This window comes from Oncorhynchus gorbuscha, linkage group LG03 (assembly GCF_021184085.1).
Source record: "Oncorhynchus gorbuscha isolate QuinsamMale2020 ecotype Even-year linkage group LG03, OgorEven_v1.0, whole genome shotgun sequence".
Lineage (NCBI taxonomy): Eukaryota > Metazoa > Chordata > Actinopteri > Salmoniformes > Salmonidae > Oncorhynchus > Oncorhynchus gorbuscha.
The window spans coordinates 47,368,322-47,384,257 of NC_060175.1; the positions used below are offsets into that span (position 1 = coordinate 47,368,322).

Genomic DNA, 15,936 nt, shown 5'->3' on the forward strand with positions numbered 1-15,936 from the left:
CTCTCGCTGCTGCATACCTTTGAGACACCCAATACATCCGATCCAATGAACAGAACGCCAGGCAGTGTGAATGACAGTAAAGTTAGAAAATGAACAGCCATAATTACTTTCTATTCAACAGTTAAAGAGATCAGCATTTAGACCGAGATACATTCAGAACAGACATCATTTTGAACTCATGACACTAAAATATATGTTCCTTCTTTTACTCTCCTTTGTTCTCCTCTCTTTATATTCTGATATTACATTCTATTCAGCTCTACTCGCTCATTCTACAGACTAAAAAGTGATGATTGCCTGATCTGATTCACATTTAGCTGCAGATGCTACATTCTCTGCATGGTGAAAACCCAATCATGATGAGGCCCACCAACACATTCGAGAGAGGTGACAAGAGCTTCTCATTTTGAGTCACATCATGCTTCCTCTGCCCACACACACTTTCTCAGACAGTACAGGACATGCCATTAGCGTTATGCATGCATCTGCAGTCAGTAGCTTACATCTGCACCCATGCATGGATGCCAAGACTTGTTATTGTTAAGGTTTCCACTTGTATACAAAGACAGAGTTATTCATATGTCCTTCCCCTCTCTCCAGTTCTTTCTCTTTATGTCGCTCTCTGGGTGTTATCATGTGTGTGTGTGTGTGCTTTCAGTTCAACGCTACCTCACAGGAAAACATTGTATACAATAAAACCCCATTGACATTACTGTTTATATACCATATATAAGGCCCATTCACGTCAAGCTAATACATTTATTTATGAGCTATTTGGATGCTGGTATAATAATGATCTATTTCCAACAGCTCAGGTTGCAAGGAAAAGAAAGCGTATATATTTTCACCACTAGATGGTGTCAATAATGTTGATATTCACATAACGCTATTTTGCTAAGTGATCATTATTTATGTACTTGCAGGCAATCATGAATTATCATTAACATTGTCCCAGGCAACATATACATTTACTGGGACTGTACTACCCTTACATCAAAAATACCTACTTTTACATGATACTTTTTGAATTATCAGTATATAGTACGATATCAAAACTGCATTGCAATTAACATTAGCAACACTTGCTCTTTCCATGACATAGACTGACCAGGTGAAAGCTATGATTCCTTATTGATGTCACTTGTTAAATCCTATTAAATTACTGTAGATAAAGGGGAGAAGATAGGTTAATGAAGGACTTTTAAGCCTTGAGACAATTGAGACATTGATTGTGTACTTGTGCAATTCAGAGGGTGAATGGGCAAGGTGAAAGATTTAAGTGCCTTTGAACAGGGTATGGTAGTAGATACCAAGCACACCAGTTTGTGTCAAGAACTGCAACTCTGCTGGGTTTTTCACACTCAACAGTTTCCCGTCTGTATCAAGAATGGTACACCACCAAAAGGATATTCAGACAACTTGACACAAATGTGGGAATCATTGGCTTCAACATGGGCCAGCATCCCTGTGTAACACTTTCAATTGAGGCTGTTCTGAGGGCAAAAGGGGGTGGAACTCAATATTAGGAAGGTGTTCCTAATGTTTTGTGTACTTTGTATAATTGTATGCTTTTACGGCTACAAATATTTATTTAAAGTATATTCCTATAATAAATATTTTGCAGTCGAGCTAAACACAACAGGATATTTTAGAGGTATTGGCTTCTAATTACATTTCTTTGTGAAAAAAATGGAACCTATGCCATGAACTGAATGATACATAAAGCCGCTGAAATCAACTATTCCTCTGAAGAACAGTGTGTGCTCGGTCAAAAGGGCGAGCCTTTGATTTGTTCAATAACATCAATGCTATTCCATTAATGGCAAGAAGATCTCGTATCCTGCCGCATTACATTTTGTACACATCAATTGACCCTTGAAGTGAGAGGGACACAGAGGAGAAAGAAGAGCCGGAGAGGGCGAGGACGACAAAAATAAAAGCGAGTGTCTGTCTACTGACTTGGTATTTTCCACTGTTACATAAAAGACCCAGCACTATAGCCTATCCACCCCTCTCACACCAAGCTCCTCCCTCTGTGAATAACCACTTGGTATGCTCCACAAGCCATAACTTGCTGTCCTCATCCAAATACTTTAGTTGACTGATTGAGTACACTAAGGGAGAAGGGTCCTGTAGAAGAGAGAGCGTGTGCTTGAGAGAGCCAGTGACTTTCTTGGGAGTGCTTTGACTCTGTCTCTCTGTCCCAGGGGAGGAGGAGGGCGATGAGCTGTCCTGCTAAAGCTCTGGAGGGCTGATTGTTCCCCACCTCATCGCATCTCTGTGCCTGACTGTGTGAACTGACCCTCCAGTCCTCCTCAACAGTACATCTTATCTGATTCTGTAGCTCTCTGTCCGAATCTGCGAGCACCATGAGCTCGTCTGGGGCAAACCTCCACAACAAGCGTCTACCCTGTGAGTAACTTTACAGCTTATTTAGCTCTCTCAGCAACTGCTTGAATGTGTAGGAGTTGGAGAGACTGTGTCACTGTGTGAATACGCCGTAAAGTTATTACAGATCATTTTTGTAATTTATTCTGTACTGTACTGTTTTTATTAACTTTCTACATAGGTTCATTTACTGTAATCCCCCTATTCCTGAGCAGAAAGATACATAGAAAAATGATTGTCCATATTTGGTTATCTGCTTTAGCCTTTACAGACAGACAAACACATTCAATATTTAGGGAAGAGAAACATAAATCAAGCCACAATCAACATAACCTGTTGAAGTAATTATGGGTGAAATACTGATTCCTGTTGTGTTTGATGTTGTTGTTGTTGATGTTGGTGGTGTTTGAGCATTTAAATGTGTCAGTGTCGGTGTTGGCGGCTTTGAATGTTCAGCCGATGTAGTAAGGACCTGCTGTTTTGATGTTACTAAGGCTGGCATACTGTACATGCTTTCCTGACCAAATAAAGACAAGAATGTTGAATAATCACCGTATATACTGTCCCGCTGTAATCAGTGGGACTCTACTCAAGCTGCTGAGGGTTCTTAAAGGGATATATTCTCATTTTGGTTTGGGGCCACAAAGGCATCCATTGGTTTCACTGACATAAATCTCTAACTCCTAATGAGATTGTGTGTCTATCTCTTATGGGAACAGATTTACTGCAGTGACATAGGGCTATAGACTGTCCTACAGATGGTGCTCTCACAGAGAAACCCAGATAGGGGTAATTTAATTTTTCAGTCAGTCAGTGGCGTCTGGGGCTAAATTGGATCAGAACATGACTGTGAGAGAAGACATCTTCCATCTGTTGCGTTGACCAGTCCCGGTGCACAGCGCCCTGCCTGTATGGACTGAATTGTGTGGGAATGTTATGTTTGGAGCAGTTTGGGTTGGCTTGGAGGACTGAACAGCTGTTGTCACACTGTTGAAAAGTTAGATGACGGGCTGAGAATTATGAAGTGAGTGCGCAGTTGGTATTGAATGGTCACAGACAGGATGGTTGCTGCCAGAGTGCTCCTTTAAAACGGAGCCAGCCTCCCACTGAGGCAGACACAGCCTGGTACTGTCCTCATAGTGACACAGGCCACTGTAGGATGGAGAGATGGTCACAACACAAGTCTGTTTTTAGTTCACCTGTACTAATTTCACTTTGACTGCTACTGCTGCAGTGTAGATACTGTAGTTTGTCCCTAAGCATGGCTGACCAACAACTTGATCAGACAGATATTTATTTTTCTAATGCTATTTGGTGGCAATTAGCCTGGGGACGAGGTTAGGCGAGAGAACAACTTGATTGGTATATGGGGGGGGGGGTGTATCTATATGTATTAATATATGTGCACATGTGTATTTCCACTCATATCCTTTAATCTATGCAGCCCTCAGATCAAAGACCAAGTCCTCTTAATTCGCTTTGAACAAATCTTCCATCATCCGTAAAACTGACTATCCTACCGGTCCTCGACTTTGGCGATGTCATATACAAAATAGCCTCCAACACTCTACTCAGCAAATTGGATGCAGTCTATCAGAGTGCCATCCGTTTTGTCACCAAAGCCCCATATACTACCCACCACTGCGACCTGTATGCTCTGGTTGGCTGGTCCTCGCTACATATTCGTCACCAAACCCACTGGCTCCATGTCATCTATAAGTCTTTGCTAGGTAAAGCTCGGCCGTATCTCAGCTCACTGGTCACCATAGAAACATCCACCTGTAGCACACACTCCAGCAGGTATGTCTCACTGGTCATCCCCAAAGCCAACACCTACATTGGGTGCCTTTCCTTTCTGTTCTCTGCTGCCAATGACTGGAACTAATTGCAAAAATCACTGGTTGGAGACTTATATCTCCCTCACTATCTTTAAGCATCAGTTGTCAGAGCAGCTTACCGATCCTTGCACCTGTACACAACCCATCTGTAAATAGCCCATCCAACCAACTACCTACCTCATCCCATATTTGTTTTTCTGCTCTTTTGCACACCAGTATTTCTACTTGCACATCCTCATCTGAACATCTATCACTCCAGTGTTAATTTGCTAACTTGTGATCACTTCGCCAATATGGCCGATTTATTGCCTTACCACCTTTGCACACACTGTATACATATTTTTCTATTGTGTTATTGACTGTTTGTTTATTCCATGTGTAACTCTGTGTTGTTGTTTTTGTCGCACTGCTTTTGCTTTATCTTGGCCAGGTCGCAGTTGTAAATGAGAACTTGTTCTCAACTGGCCTAAATGGTGAAATAAAAAAAATCCCACCCTCTGCTTGGTGAAAAAACAACCCCGGGTTCAGACCAGGTACATGTGAATGCCTATAGGCATATTGTAGTTAATTAAATACAACAATACAATTATTATTCATTATACATAAATCTGTCAATATATGCTGGAAACACAAAGCTCTTAAACCTCTCCCACATCAACACAGGTATCACTCCCATTATTCATTGTATGGGAAGTACATAGTGGATTGGTTTCAGGTTTTTGCTGTTCACCATGGACCTATGGCAGGATAATTACTAACTACTACTCACCCAGCTAGCATTCCTTGGAGGTGGTGTAAACGTAAGTTTTTGTTTTCCCATTGGTTCTGGGAATGAATCCATCAGTAGTGATGTGTGGGTAAAATCATTGCGGAAGCCAAGCCAGAAGAAAAAGCCATTTTACAACCTGTGTTGTGATAATTTCATTTTTTGCTCTATAACCTGTTCGTTCATATGCTTTGACACTGTGATACATAGGCCTAAGGCCAAGACAATAAGAAGACACAGTGGCAGAATAAATTCAACCACAAAATTCATCACAAAACCAGAGAGCAACCTCTGTCCAGTGAACTTTTTGAACTCCAGGAAATGAATTTGCTTAGGGAATAAGTAATAAATGTTTTATTGTGGCATGGCGTCGGGGGAATTCGAGCCTACGATATTCTGTTCTCTATCCATGACATTAGTCCACTGTGCCACCAGGATGGAGCTAGCATTCCATGTTTTGTTTTTTACTTATACGAAGCTGTTCATTTTAGTCTTTTCAAACAGACCCTACTTCAAAGGAAACAAGCACTCATTAAAAAGATCAGGTGTGGCCAATTACTGGGCGTGGCCAACAGACCTGAACATACTTAACAAGATAGAGTTTTTTTTATTTTTAACTGACCACGGGAGCCAGTTTGCGCTGCTCTGTGAAGGGTGTAGTACACAGCATTGTACGAGATCTTCAGTTTCTTGGCAATTTCTCGCATGGAATAGCCTTCATTTCTCAGAACAAGAATAGACTGACGGGTTTCAGGAGAAAGTTCTTTGTTTCTGGCCATTTTGAGCCTGTAATTGAACCCACAAATGCTGATGCTCCAGATACTCAAATAGTCTAAAGAAAGACAGTTTTATTGCTTCTTTAAATCAGGACACCAGTTTTCAGCTGTGCTAACATATTGCAAAAGGGATTTCTTTTAAAATGATAATCTTGGATTAGCTAACACAACGTGCCATTGGAACATAGGAGTGATGGTTGCTGATAATGGGCCTCTGTACGACTATGTAGATATTCCATTTAAAAAATCTGCCGTTTCCAGCTACAACAGTCATTTACAACATTAACAATGTCTACACTGTATTTCTGATCAATTTGATGTTATTTTAATGGACAAAAAAGTGTTTTTCTTTCAATAACAAGGACATTTCTATGAGACCCCAAACTTTTGAATGGTCGTGTATGTTTTTAAATAATATTATTATAACCTTCTTAGAACATTAATGTTTTCTTGTGGTTTTCATGTAAAGTTTTTTTAATGTTCAAAGAACATGACTTCAAATGGAACCATGAGGAAACCTGTAGAAAACATTATGCTGAAGTACCTAAATTGCCACCTATTGTTCTCAGAACATTATGGTAGCTGGGTATCCTGCACCATTCCCAGAACATTGTGAAAAGGTTGTATGCTAAATAACCATAGGACAACCAAGCTCTCAACAAGCTCTAAGAAACATATGGTTCTCAGAACGTTATTTGCTAGCTGGGCAGGCTCGTGACAGCACAATATTTGAGAAATGATAGATCAGTGGAAGGCCAGAACTATTCTTTTGGGTTTAGCCAAACATTTCAGTGACACTCCCCACTGATATGAAAATAGCAATCTGAACTATTCATCACAAAAAGAGGATCCGCAACAAATAGGTTCCAGGAACACCAGGGAAGATGAACAATTGGACAGTTTATGTATTGCCAAAGGGCTGGTAATGAGTTATCATGTGATTATGACTAGGAGTCTTCAACTCACGATGGAGGGAGCTCAGTTGACCGACACATACATCCACTCCCACAACACTCCTGGCTAAACCTGCACATTCATGGTGAGTGAGTGTCGTCTAATGGAGACATTTCTCAGATGTCAGCTGCTTGGGTCCATTGTGGACCAGTAGTCTGCTCATGGACCACAAAGGGCACTAGGACAGGAGATTGAGGCTGACTGACACATAAACGGTCCTATTGTCTGTTAGGGGTGTGTATGTTTGTGCTGGGGGAAGGAGGGGGTTCATAATGTCATTTTGGTGTTTACTGAGTGAGATATGTGGTGGTGCCAGGCTGTGATTCAACCCATTGCAAAAAGCTTATCCCACACACCCAATCCAAACAAACACACACACTGCTCCACTCTCACCATCAATAATTCACTCTCTTTGCAATTGGAACCAAGCCCAAATGGGAGTTTCCGGCAGAGAGCAGGAAGATACAAAAAAATTACCCAAAATAAGCAGTGTAAAGCGAGGCATCTTGTTTTATGAAAGGGAGGCTGCTGCCTGCCACCGAGGTCAGTTTACCACCTACAAAACCTCTTCAATTAACTAAGTAATTGCACAGGGCTTCATATAATCTGATGGTAATGCTAGTTTTTCTGAAGCTGTTTAAATGTTGACCCCTGATTCTCAGCAGTTTATCCAGTGAATTTCCAGTTACAGGCAGTCATGGCCAGCTGGTGATCTCCATAGTGCCTGCTTTAGCCAGCTACTAGACTGCTGAGAGTGGAATGTGATGATGAGAGCAGCAGAAAATACATCCTGTCAAAACAGCAAGACATCCTCAGCTAATGAGCCCCAATCAGAGTTGTCACATTTCTTCTCTTGGCTCTCCCTGTCTATTCCACACCAATTCATTTTGCTTCTCTTTTCAATCCTACTGCTGGCTTTCCTCTGAAGCTAAGTAGGGTTGGTCCTGGTCCGTCCCTGGATGGGAGATCAGAAGCTGCTGGAAGTGGTGTTGGATTACTAGTAGGAGGCACTCTTTCCTCTGGTCCCCCAAAAAATATCTCAATGCCCCAGGGCTGTGATTGGGGACATTACCCTGTGTAGGGTGCCGTCTTTCGGATGGGATGTTAAACCGGTGTCTTGACTCTCTGTGGTCACTAAAGATTCCATGGCACTTACCATAAGAGTAGGGCTGTTAACCCTGGTGTCTTGGCTAAATTCCCAATCGGGCCCTCATACCATCATGGCCACCTAATCATCCCCAGTTCTCAGTCAATTTACCTGGTAAAATAAGGGTGAAATAAAACATTTAAAAAATACATTCCTTCTTTCTCCCACCTTCTTTGTACTTCTATTGAAACATTTACTCTTTATCTGACCTTTCTCACTCCTCTCTGTATTCTGTCCACATTCCCTCCTGACTTGACTCCTCTCAAACTCCAGAACAAGTGATGAGATGGTCCATGTTAAAATAAAATGTTTCCTGTCGCCCTCCCACCCCCTCAGCAACATTAAAAGGTCAGTCTCATCTCCCCAAACAGCATTACATCACGTCTTGTTGGTCCTGATGCATCTGGTCAGGAGTCACTGCCTGGTGAAGGGAGGGAGAGAGAAAGAGAGAGGGCGAGAGACTTGCAGAGTGATGTGTAATTCCAACATTTTGAATTTTCTTTCCAAATTTAGAATGACTGCCGGGTTGGAATGACTAAGATATGAGACTACCTAAAGCATGTAACCTGGAACAACTAGTTCAGTAATGGGTGCAATAAATCCAAGTAATAGATTGGATTAGTTTATTAAAATGTATGTTATACTGTACATAAATAGCATAAGATTAATTCATCAAAAATATGGTTATTGAAACAATTTAAAAAATCTACCTGCAATAGAGCATGCTGGGGAATATGAGAATGATGCCTGTGGTTTTGGTTTAACACTTGTTTAATTTGCTGTATGGCAGAGAATTCCCTCAAAATGAGAGTCTGGCAAACTAGTCTATACTCAGTTTGCACAGAAGGAAGTGGCCATTCCCATAAGGGTTTTAGTTTCAGAGCTGCTCTAGCAGGGCCACAAACCAGCAGCCCGGGTGAAAGATCTAAAACCCAAAAGCATCTGGATCATCTGGAAAGCTAATCATCCATGTTTTGTTCCCAAACACAGTTTGTTGTTCTGAGGCTCTTCCGGTCATCACCCTCTCAGCACTAAGATTTAATGTGAGGATGAATACAGGGAGGGACACTGTGTTGTTGATTTAATGGGATACCCCTTCCTACTCTTCCCTACATGCCCATTGAGTAAAATAACTTCCTCTCACTCGCATCCAGTCTTCAGAACCAGGCCCAGGCCCACTCCCTCACATCCCCGCTTTTGCATTTCTTTTGTTTTTACTGTCAGATCTGTGTTTGTCTTTGTGTGGGAAGGTAGAGTGGGCACGCTGACATGTCCGGCTCTGTCTGAATCCGACAAATTTCACACGTCCAGCTGGTACTGAGCCCTAATCCTACACTCTGTCCCTCCCACAACTCCCACTGCATTCACTGAGACGGAGGGAGGGAGTGAGTAAAAACGGTGAAAAAACCTGTCTTAAAGAAAATCAGACAATCTGCCTTCATCCTTTTTGTCCTAGTCCTCTCTCATTGCCCTCCCTCCTCTTCCTCCCTCCTGAATAGCCACTCTGTGTTGCCTGCTGGCTGTCACACTGGATCGCTTGTGGTGTGAACTGGGGGGGTTTGGGTAGGGAATGGAGAATGACTGACCGGAAAAATGATCTCATCAATCCAGGACATTTGTGATCACATCATTGTGTGACCTAGGGAACTGATCAGAGGTTAAAAAGGTCCATTGTGAATTTCCCACACCTTATTGAATTAAGGTGACTAGATGGTAACTAAATGGAATAGGAAGAAAAGCATCTTTAACTACTCTCCCTTTAGCTCATGTATAAGCCAGGTCCCAGGCCTCTAAGAAAAATAAATCAATGCATCAATGTCAAGCAGGTTGTAGGATCTATTGCACTGACGTGACGGGTCATATTCAATTTGTATAGCTGAAGCAATTGAAATGGTAATTTACGATTGAGCCGACATATGCAGCATTTACCGTGAATGCAGTCTCCATGATATGAGACAGAAACCGTTGGAAGCAGTAGAACGGTGAGTAGACATTCCCCTTTATAATGGCTTTTTCCCCCAGCTTTTAGATATTCATAAAACCCTCTATAGCCCACGTCGCCTCAATATCATATGCCCATGGGGAGCAATTATGGTGCCTGTCGCTGTATTTAGACATAGGTTATTTAAAACAAGTTTAATTTTATTATAATTATTCGTCATCTTTTTAGGTCTTGTCATACGTGAATTTAATCGTGCTTAATGTCAATGCTTAGCATGTCCATGGCTCACAGGCCAACTACACCGCTCGCGTCGCAAAATAAATGTCGAAATCTAAAATATTAAATGATTGCGCGCGCCAGCGTTACCTAGGGTTAAAATAGAAGTCAGTTCTATTTCTGGCGCAGATCGCACTGCAAGTCCTGCCTCTCACACCTCCTCATTGGTTTATAGAAGCAGGTACCCACGTGCCATCTCCTCATTAGTTATACCCACGTGGGTGACAAAGACGAAATAGGTCGGTGGCGGTAATGCACGTAATTTATGAAAGTTGCCAATCGCAATATAAAGTCAAGAGAAGAAAATGCCTGGAAGGAGGAGAGATGACTATAAACAATTCGGTTGACTGTTTTATGTGTGGATTAATTGGTGGAGTAAAGGACCTTGTGCATTTCAGGTTAAATAACAACTCAATGTTTATATCCCAGGACAAATTAGCTAGCAACAGCAACAGCTAGCTAAAATAGGACAAATTAGCTAGCAAGTGCAAGCTAGCTAGCTAAATTGCCATAACTGTTTAATGCTTTTCGACCTGTCCCCAAATTAATATAATTGGTTCAGAGTTTGTTTTGATATTTTAACCTGCGTGTCGCGATCGGTGTGGGGGGACAAAATACATTTATGCACGATGGCGCACGCGCGCAGCAGGTTTCTGTTAGTTGTCAGACATAATTGCAATTTAGAGTACAGTAGGCATGTATCAGTGCTAATGCTGTGTTTTAATATTTTTTTTCCAACTATTTCCAATATTTTTCTTACAACAATATGGACTGCAAAGATGTTCAACATATTTAGCAAACATGGGATAGGTTTACATTTTATTTCGGTTGGCTATTTCCACTGAGTGTACAAAACATTAGGAACAACTGCTCTTTCCATGACATAAGCTATGAAGGCTATGGTCCTTTATTGATGTCACCTGTTAAATCCACTTCAATCCGTGTAGATGAAGGGGAGGAGACAGGTTAAAGAAAGATGTTTCAGACTGAAAACAATTGAGACATGGATTGTGTATGTGTACCATTCAGAGGCTGAATGGGCAAGACACAGATGTAAGTGCCTTTGAAAGAGGTATGGTAGTAAGTGCCAGGTGCACTGGTTTGAGTGTGGCAAGAACTGCAACTCTGCTGGGTTTTTCACTCTAAACAGTTTCCCGTGTTTATAAAGAATGGTCCACCACCCAAAGGCAATCCAGCCAACTTTACACAACTATGGGAAGCATTGGAGTCAACATGGGCCAGCATCCCTGTGGCACACTTTCGACAACTTGTAGAGTTCCTGCACCAACAAATTTAGGCTGTTCTGAGGGCAAAAGGCGGTGCAACTCAATTTTAGGAAGGTGTTCCTAATGTTTTGAATTGGAGCTGATAAGAAAAGACTGTAAATACACAACTTCAAGCAAGCACATATTTAGCCATTGAGTATGTTCTGAGTGACCAGTGAAGGGCCAAGCCTCAACACACCTACAACTTATTTATTCATCAAAACCCAGCACTTTTGGGCAATCAGCTATTGCGCCCATAATTCCCACTGTGAAATTACCCAAAATATTTTTGACACACCCAGACCTATAGTGCTATTGCCAGCGCTAAGATATGCCATTGCATTAGGTTTTTTTTAAAGCCTGTGCAGTCAAAAATTCTTCCACACTATGAGATAGGAATACTAGTCAGACACTTCAAAAATTATGACAAAGGACATTTGGTGTAAAAGCTGTCTGAAAAGATCGCCTGAAATGTCAGCCTGTATTGGTGGGATGGAGTTTTGGTCTGCCTGGTGACATCACCAGGCTGTAAATTAGCTAACAGACCAATGCATTGTTTTCTTCAAACCTCTTTGCCAATAACAGCTGGTTTTCCCTTCCCCACTCAGACTACTCCCAGACAGTCCTAGCAAGGTTCTTGCAGGAAGGTACTTAATTGTTACACAGAAATGATTTGATTTTGTGATTAAAAACAGCTGCATTGGACCTTTATAAACCTCTTAAATTTAAATAAATGTAATCAAAAATGTATTCTATTTAATCCCCAGAAGTAATTATTTATCACGAGAGGGCCATAAACAACAACGAGTCATTCTGCATACTCCAAGAAAGGTTCAAATCTCACATTCTGGTAAAAAAATATTCATAAATGACTGAGGTGTAGTCACTTTTGTACACAGTACAAATATGATAAAAATATGAGAATGTTACATTTTATATGATGTATTTCCTATTCAACAAACTGAACTCAGCAACAAAACAAGAAAAGGCCCTTTTTCAGGACCCCGTCTTTCAAAGATAACTCATCAAAATCAGAATAATTTAACAGATCTTCATTGTAAAGGGTTGAAACACTGTTTCCCATGCTTGTTCAATGAACCATAAACAATTAATGAACATGCACCTGTGGAACGTTTGTTAAGACACTAACAGCCTACAGACGGCACGCAATTAAGGTCACAGTTATGAAAAATGAGGACATTTAAGAGGCCTTTCTACTGTCTCTGAAAAACACCTGCTCATCTGTGTGAATGTGCCTTAGGCATGCTGCAAGGAGGCATGAGGACTGTAGATATGGTTAGGGCAATAAATTGCATTTTCCGAACTGTGAGACGCACAAGACAGCGCTACAGGGAGACAGGATGGACAGCTGATTGTCCTCGCAGTGGCAGACCACGTGTAACAACATCTGCACGGGATCGGTACATCCGAACATCACACCTGCGGGACAGGTACAGCATGGCAACAACAACTGCCCGAGTTACACCAGGAAGACACGTCAGTGCTCAGACTGTCCGCAATAGGCTGGGAGAGGCTGGACTGAGGGCTTATAGGCCTGTTGTAAGAAAGATCCTCACCAGACATCACCGGCAACAGCGTTGCATATGGGCACAAACCCACCGTCGCCGGACCAGACAGGACTGGCAAAAAGTGCTCTTCACTGATGAGTTGCTGTTTTGTCTCGCCAGGGGGGGGATGGTCGGATTCGCATTTATCGCCGAAGGAAGGAGTGTTACACTGAGGCCTGTACTCTGGAGCAGTATTGATTTGGAGGTGGAGGGTCCGTCATGGTCTGGGGCGGTTTGTCACAGCATCATCGGACTAAGCTTGTTGTCATTGCAGGCAATCTAAATGCTGTGCGTTACAGAGAAGACATCCTCCCTCATGTGGTACCCTTCCTGCAGGCTCATCCTGACATGACCCTCCAGCATGACAATGCCACCCGCCATACTGCTCATTCTGTGCATGATTTCCTGCAAGACAGGAATGTCAGTGTTCTGCCATGGCCAGCGAAGAGCGTGGATCTCAATCCCATTGAGCAGGTCTGGGACCTGTTGGATCGGAGGGTGAGGGCTAGGGCCATTCCCCCCAGAAATGTCTGTGAACTTGCAGGTGCCTTGGTGGAAGAGTGGGGTAACATCTCACAGCAATAACTGGCAAATATGGTGCAGTCCATGAGGAGGAGATGCACTGCAGTACTTAATGCAGCTGGTGACCACACCATATACTGACTGTTAGTTTTCATTTTGACTTTCCCTTTGTTCAGGGACACATTATTCAATTTCTGTTAGTCACATGTTGTAAAGGCGTTCGTCTGTTGAATGAAGAGAGTCGGACCGAAATGCAGCGTGTTGGTTACTCATGCCTTTAATGAATGAAAACGCGGTACATGAAATAACTGAATCTAAATACAAAAACAACAGAACGGAACGTGAAACTAATTACAGCCTATCTGGTGACTACAACACAGAGACCGGTACAAACACCCACAAAATACAAAGCGAACTCAGGCTACCTAAATACGGTTCCCAATCAGAGACAACGACAAGCACCTGACTCTGATTGAGAATCGCCTCAGGCAGCCAAGCCTAACAACACCCCTAATCAGCCACGATCCCAAATAATACAAACCCCAATACGAATCACAACATATAAACCCATGTCACACCCTGGCCTACCCAAACATATAACAAAAACACAAAATACAATGACCAAGGCGTGACACATGTCTAATGGAACTTGTTCAGTTTATGTCTCAGTTGCTGAATCATGTTATGTTCATACAAATATTTACACATGTTAAGTTTGCTGAAAATAAACGCAGTTGACAGTGAGAGGACATTTATTTTTAGCTGAGTTTAGGAATAAGGCTTAAAATTACTTCTAAATATAGTATAATCAATTTATAAAATGACTATTAGATTACACCTCATATATTTATTTTGAGAGAAAATTAGCAAATTTTCTAAAAGTCTCACAGAACATAGCTTCCTGAACTTGCCTTTTATCTCATATTAATCATGTTCGTCTATGACAAACAGAAGGTGTGTTTTCTTTAAAATCCACAAATTCCTTTAGATTACTGGATATAAATCGATCTCTGAATGTGCTACAGTGGCGAAACCATATTACAATGTAAGGATTCCAGGCATATGCTGTGAGGTAGTGTTCAGCCAGGAGTTGATGGACTTCACACAGGCAGAAGAAACATACACCTGTGAGAATTAGGGTTACTGCTCATTGCAAGCCATTTTGATCTATGGTGACCACATATCAATATATAAGTGAAATGTCAGGGGACTTTACATTTAATACATTTTATTTTAAAGAGCCCTAAGATATTGGTAATTTCACCAGAATTTTGAGATGCACCCTGGCATGTTTTGATATCCCAGAAATCAAAACGAATTCAAGTTCATGTTGGACATCCTCCTCAGATGCCTGGCCTCAATTCTGTCTGGCATCTTGCTTTGTCAGCATGGCTTCCACTGTGCCGTTATGAGAGAACACAGTGTCTGGTTATCTGGTTGTGTAAGACTCTCTTTCCCCATGCCTACAGTGAGCAGCTCTGGTCTGAGCATGCAGACCTCCCCAGTGACCTTGTTGCCATCTCTACCTGACGGGGGACATAGTAAAGAGATCCTGATCCATTGAGGTTTCTTTTTTTGGACAAATGTTAAGAGCTTATCTTACACTTATCTTATAACGACAATATGCATTAATTTATAAATGACAAGGGCTCAAATTACAAGACGTAACAGAGATTGGGGTTGGATCATGTGTTTATGTTGCCGTAGAGATGCAGTTGTCTGTATTGCTGTTAAGCGCCGGTTGTCTCTACTTTGGTTGTGATGTCAGGCGTCATGGAACTTCTCGCTGAAGAAACTCTCTCCACTTCATGTACACTGTCAGGGCTGCCAGATGGTTTCTCCTCAGTGGTCTTGGTTCTTTTGTCGTCCGAAGGGGTAGGTGATGGAGATGGCACACCAAGCAGCTGCCAGCCCAATAGAGATTCCTGGGGACCTTTGCTGGTCCTCGTGAATGATGGTGAGGAGCAGGATTGGCAGTTGTGAGGCCATGACCGTGAGGAGGTTGGAGTCTGGAAGAATCTACCCTTAGGATCCACTAGACACTTTTATGTCGTGGAGACCAATGTCTATTTTGTGTTATTAAGCTATATACTGTCATGTTTTGTCATTTATTATCTTGTCTTGTCCCTGTGCTTCCCATTCTATTCGTTTCCCTCTGCTGGTCTTATTAGGTTCTTTCCCTCTTTCTATCCCTCTCTCTCCCCCTCCCTCTCTCACTCTCTCGCTCTCTCTTCTCTCTATCGTTCCGTTCCTGCTCCCAGCTGTTCCTATTCCCCTAATCAATCATTTAGTCTTCCCACACCTGTTCCCGATCCTTTCCCTGATTAGTGGATTAAAGACTCTGTTTTTACTGGATTAAAGACTCTGTTTTCAAGGAGCCAAGTCGCTGTCTTCTTGGGTCCTCTCAGGTTTCACTCTCTGGACAGAAGGAACCTGGCCTACTCAGAACCTAGGGAATAACCCACCTTGCTGGCAGCCCACTGAGTGCCGCTCC

The 15,936-nt window shown here is 42.1% G+C and overlaps 1 protein-coding gene across 2 annotated transcripts in view; it reads left to right on the plus strand.

The window, feature by feature from the left end:
- Positions 1-2,097: 2,097 nt before the first annotated feature.
- LOC124020548 (dysbindin-like) overlaps positions 2,098-15,936 on the plus strand; it is a 33,824-nt gene continuing 19,985 nt past the window's right edge. For both annotated transcript variants that reach the window (XM_046335786.1, XM_046335794.1), the window contains exon 1: positions 2,098-2,412. In XM_046335786.1, coding sequence (XP_046191742.1) covers positions 2,370-2,412 — 43 coding nt within the window. In that variant the 5' untranslated portion in view covers positions 2,098-2,369. The remainder of the gene's footprint in view (positions 2,413-15,936) is intronic.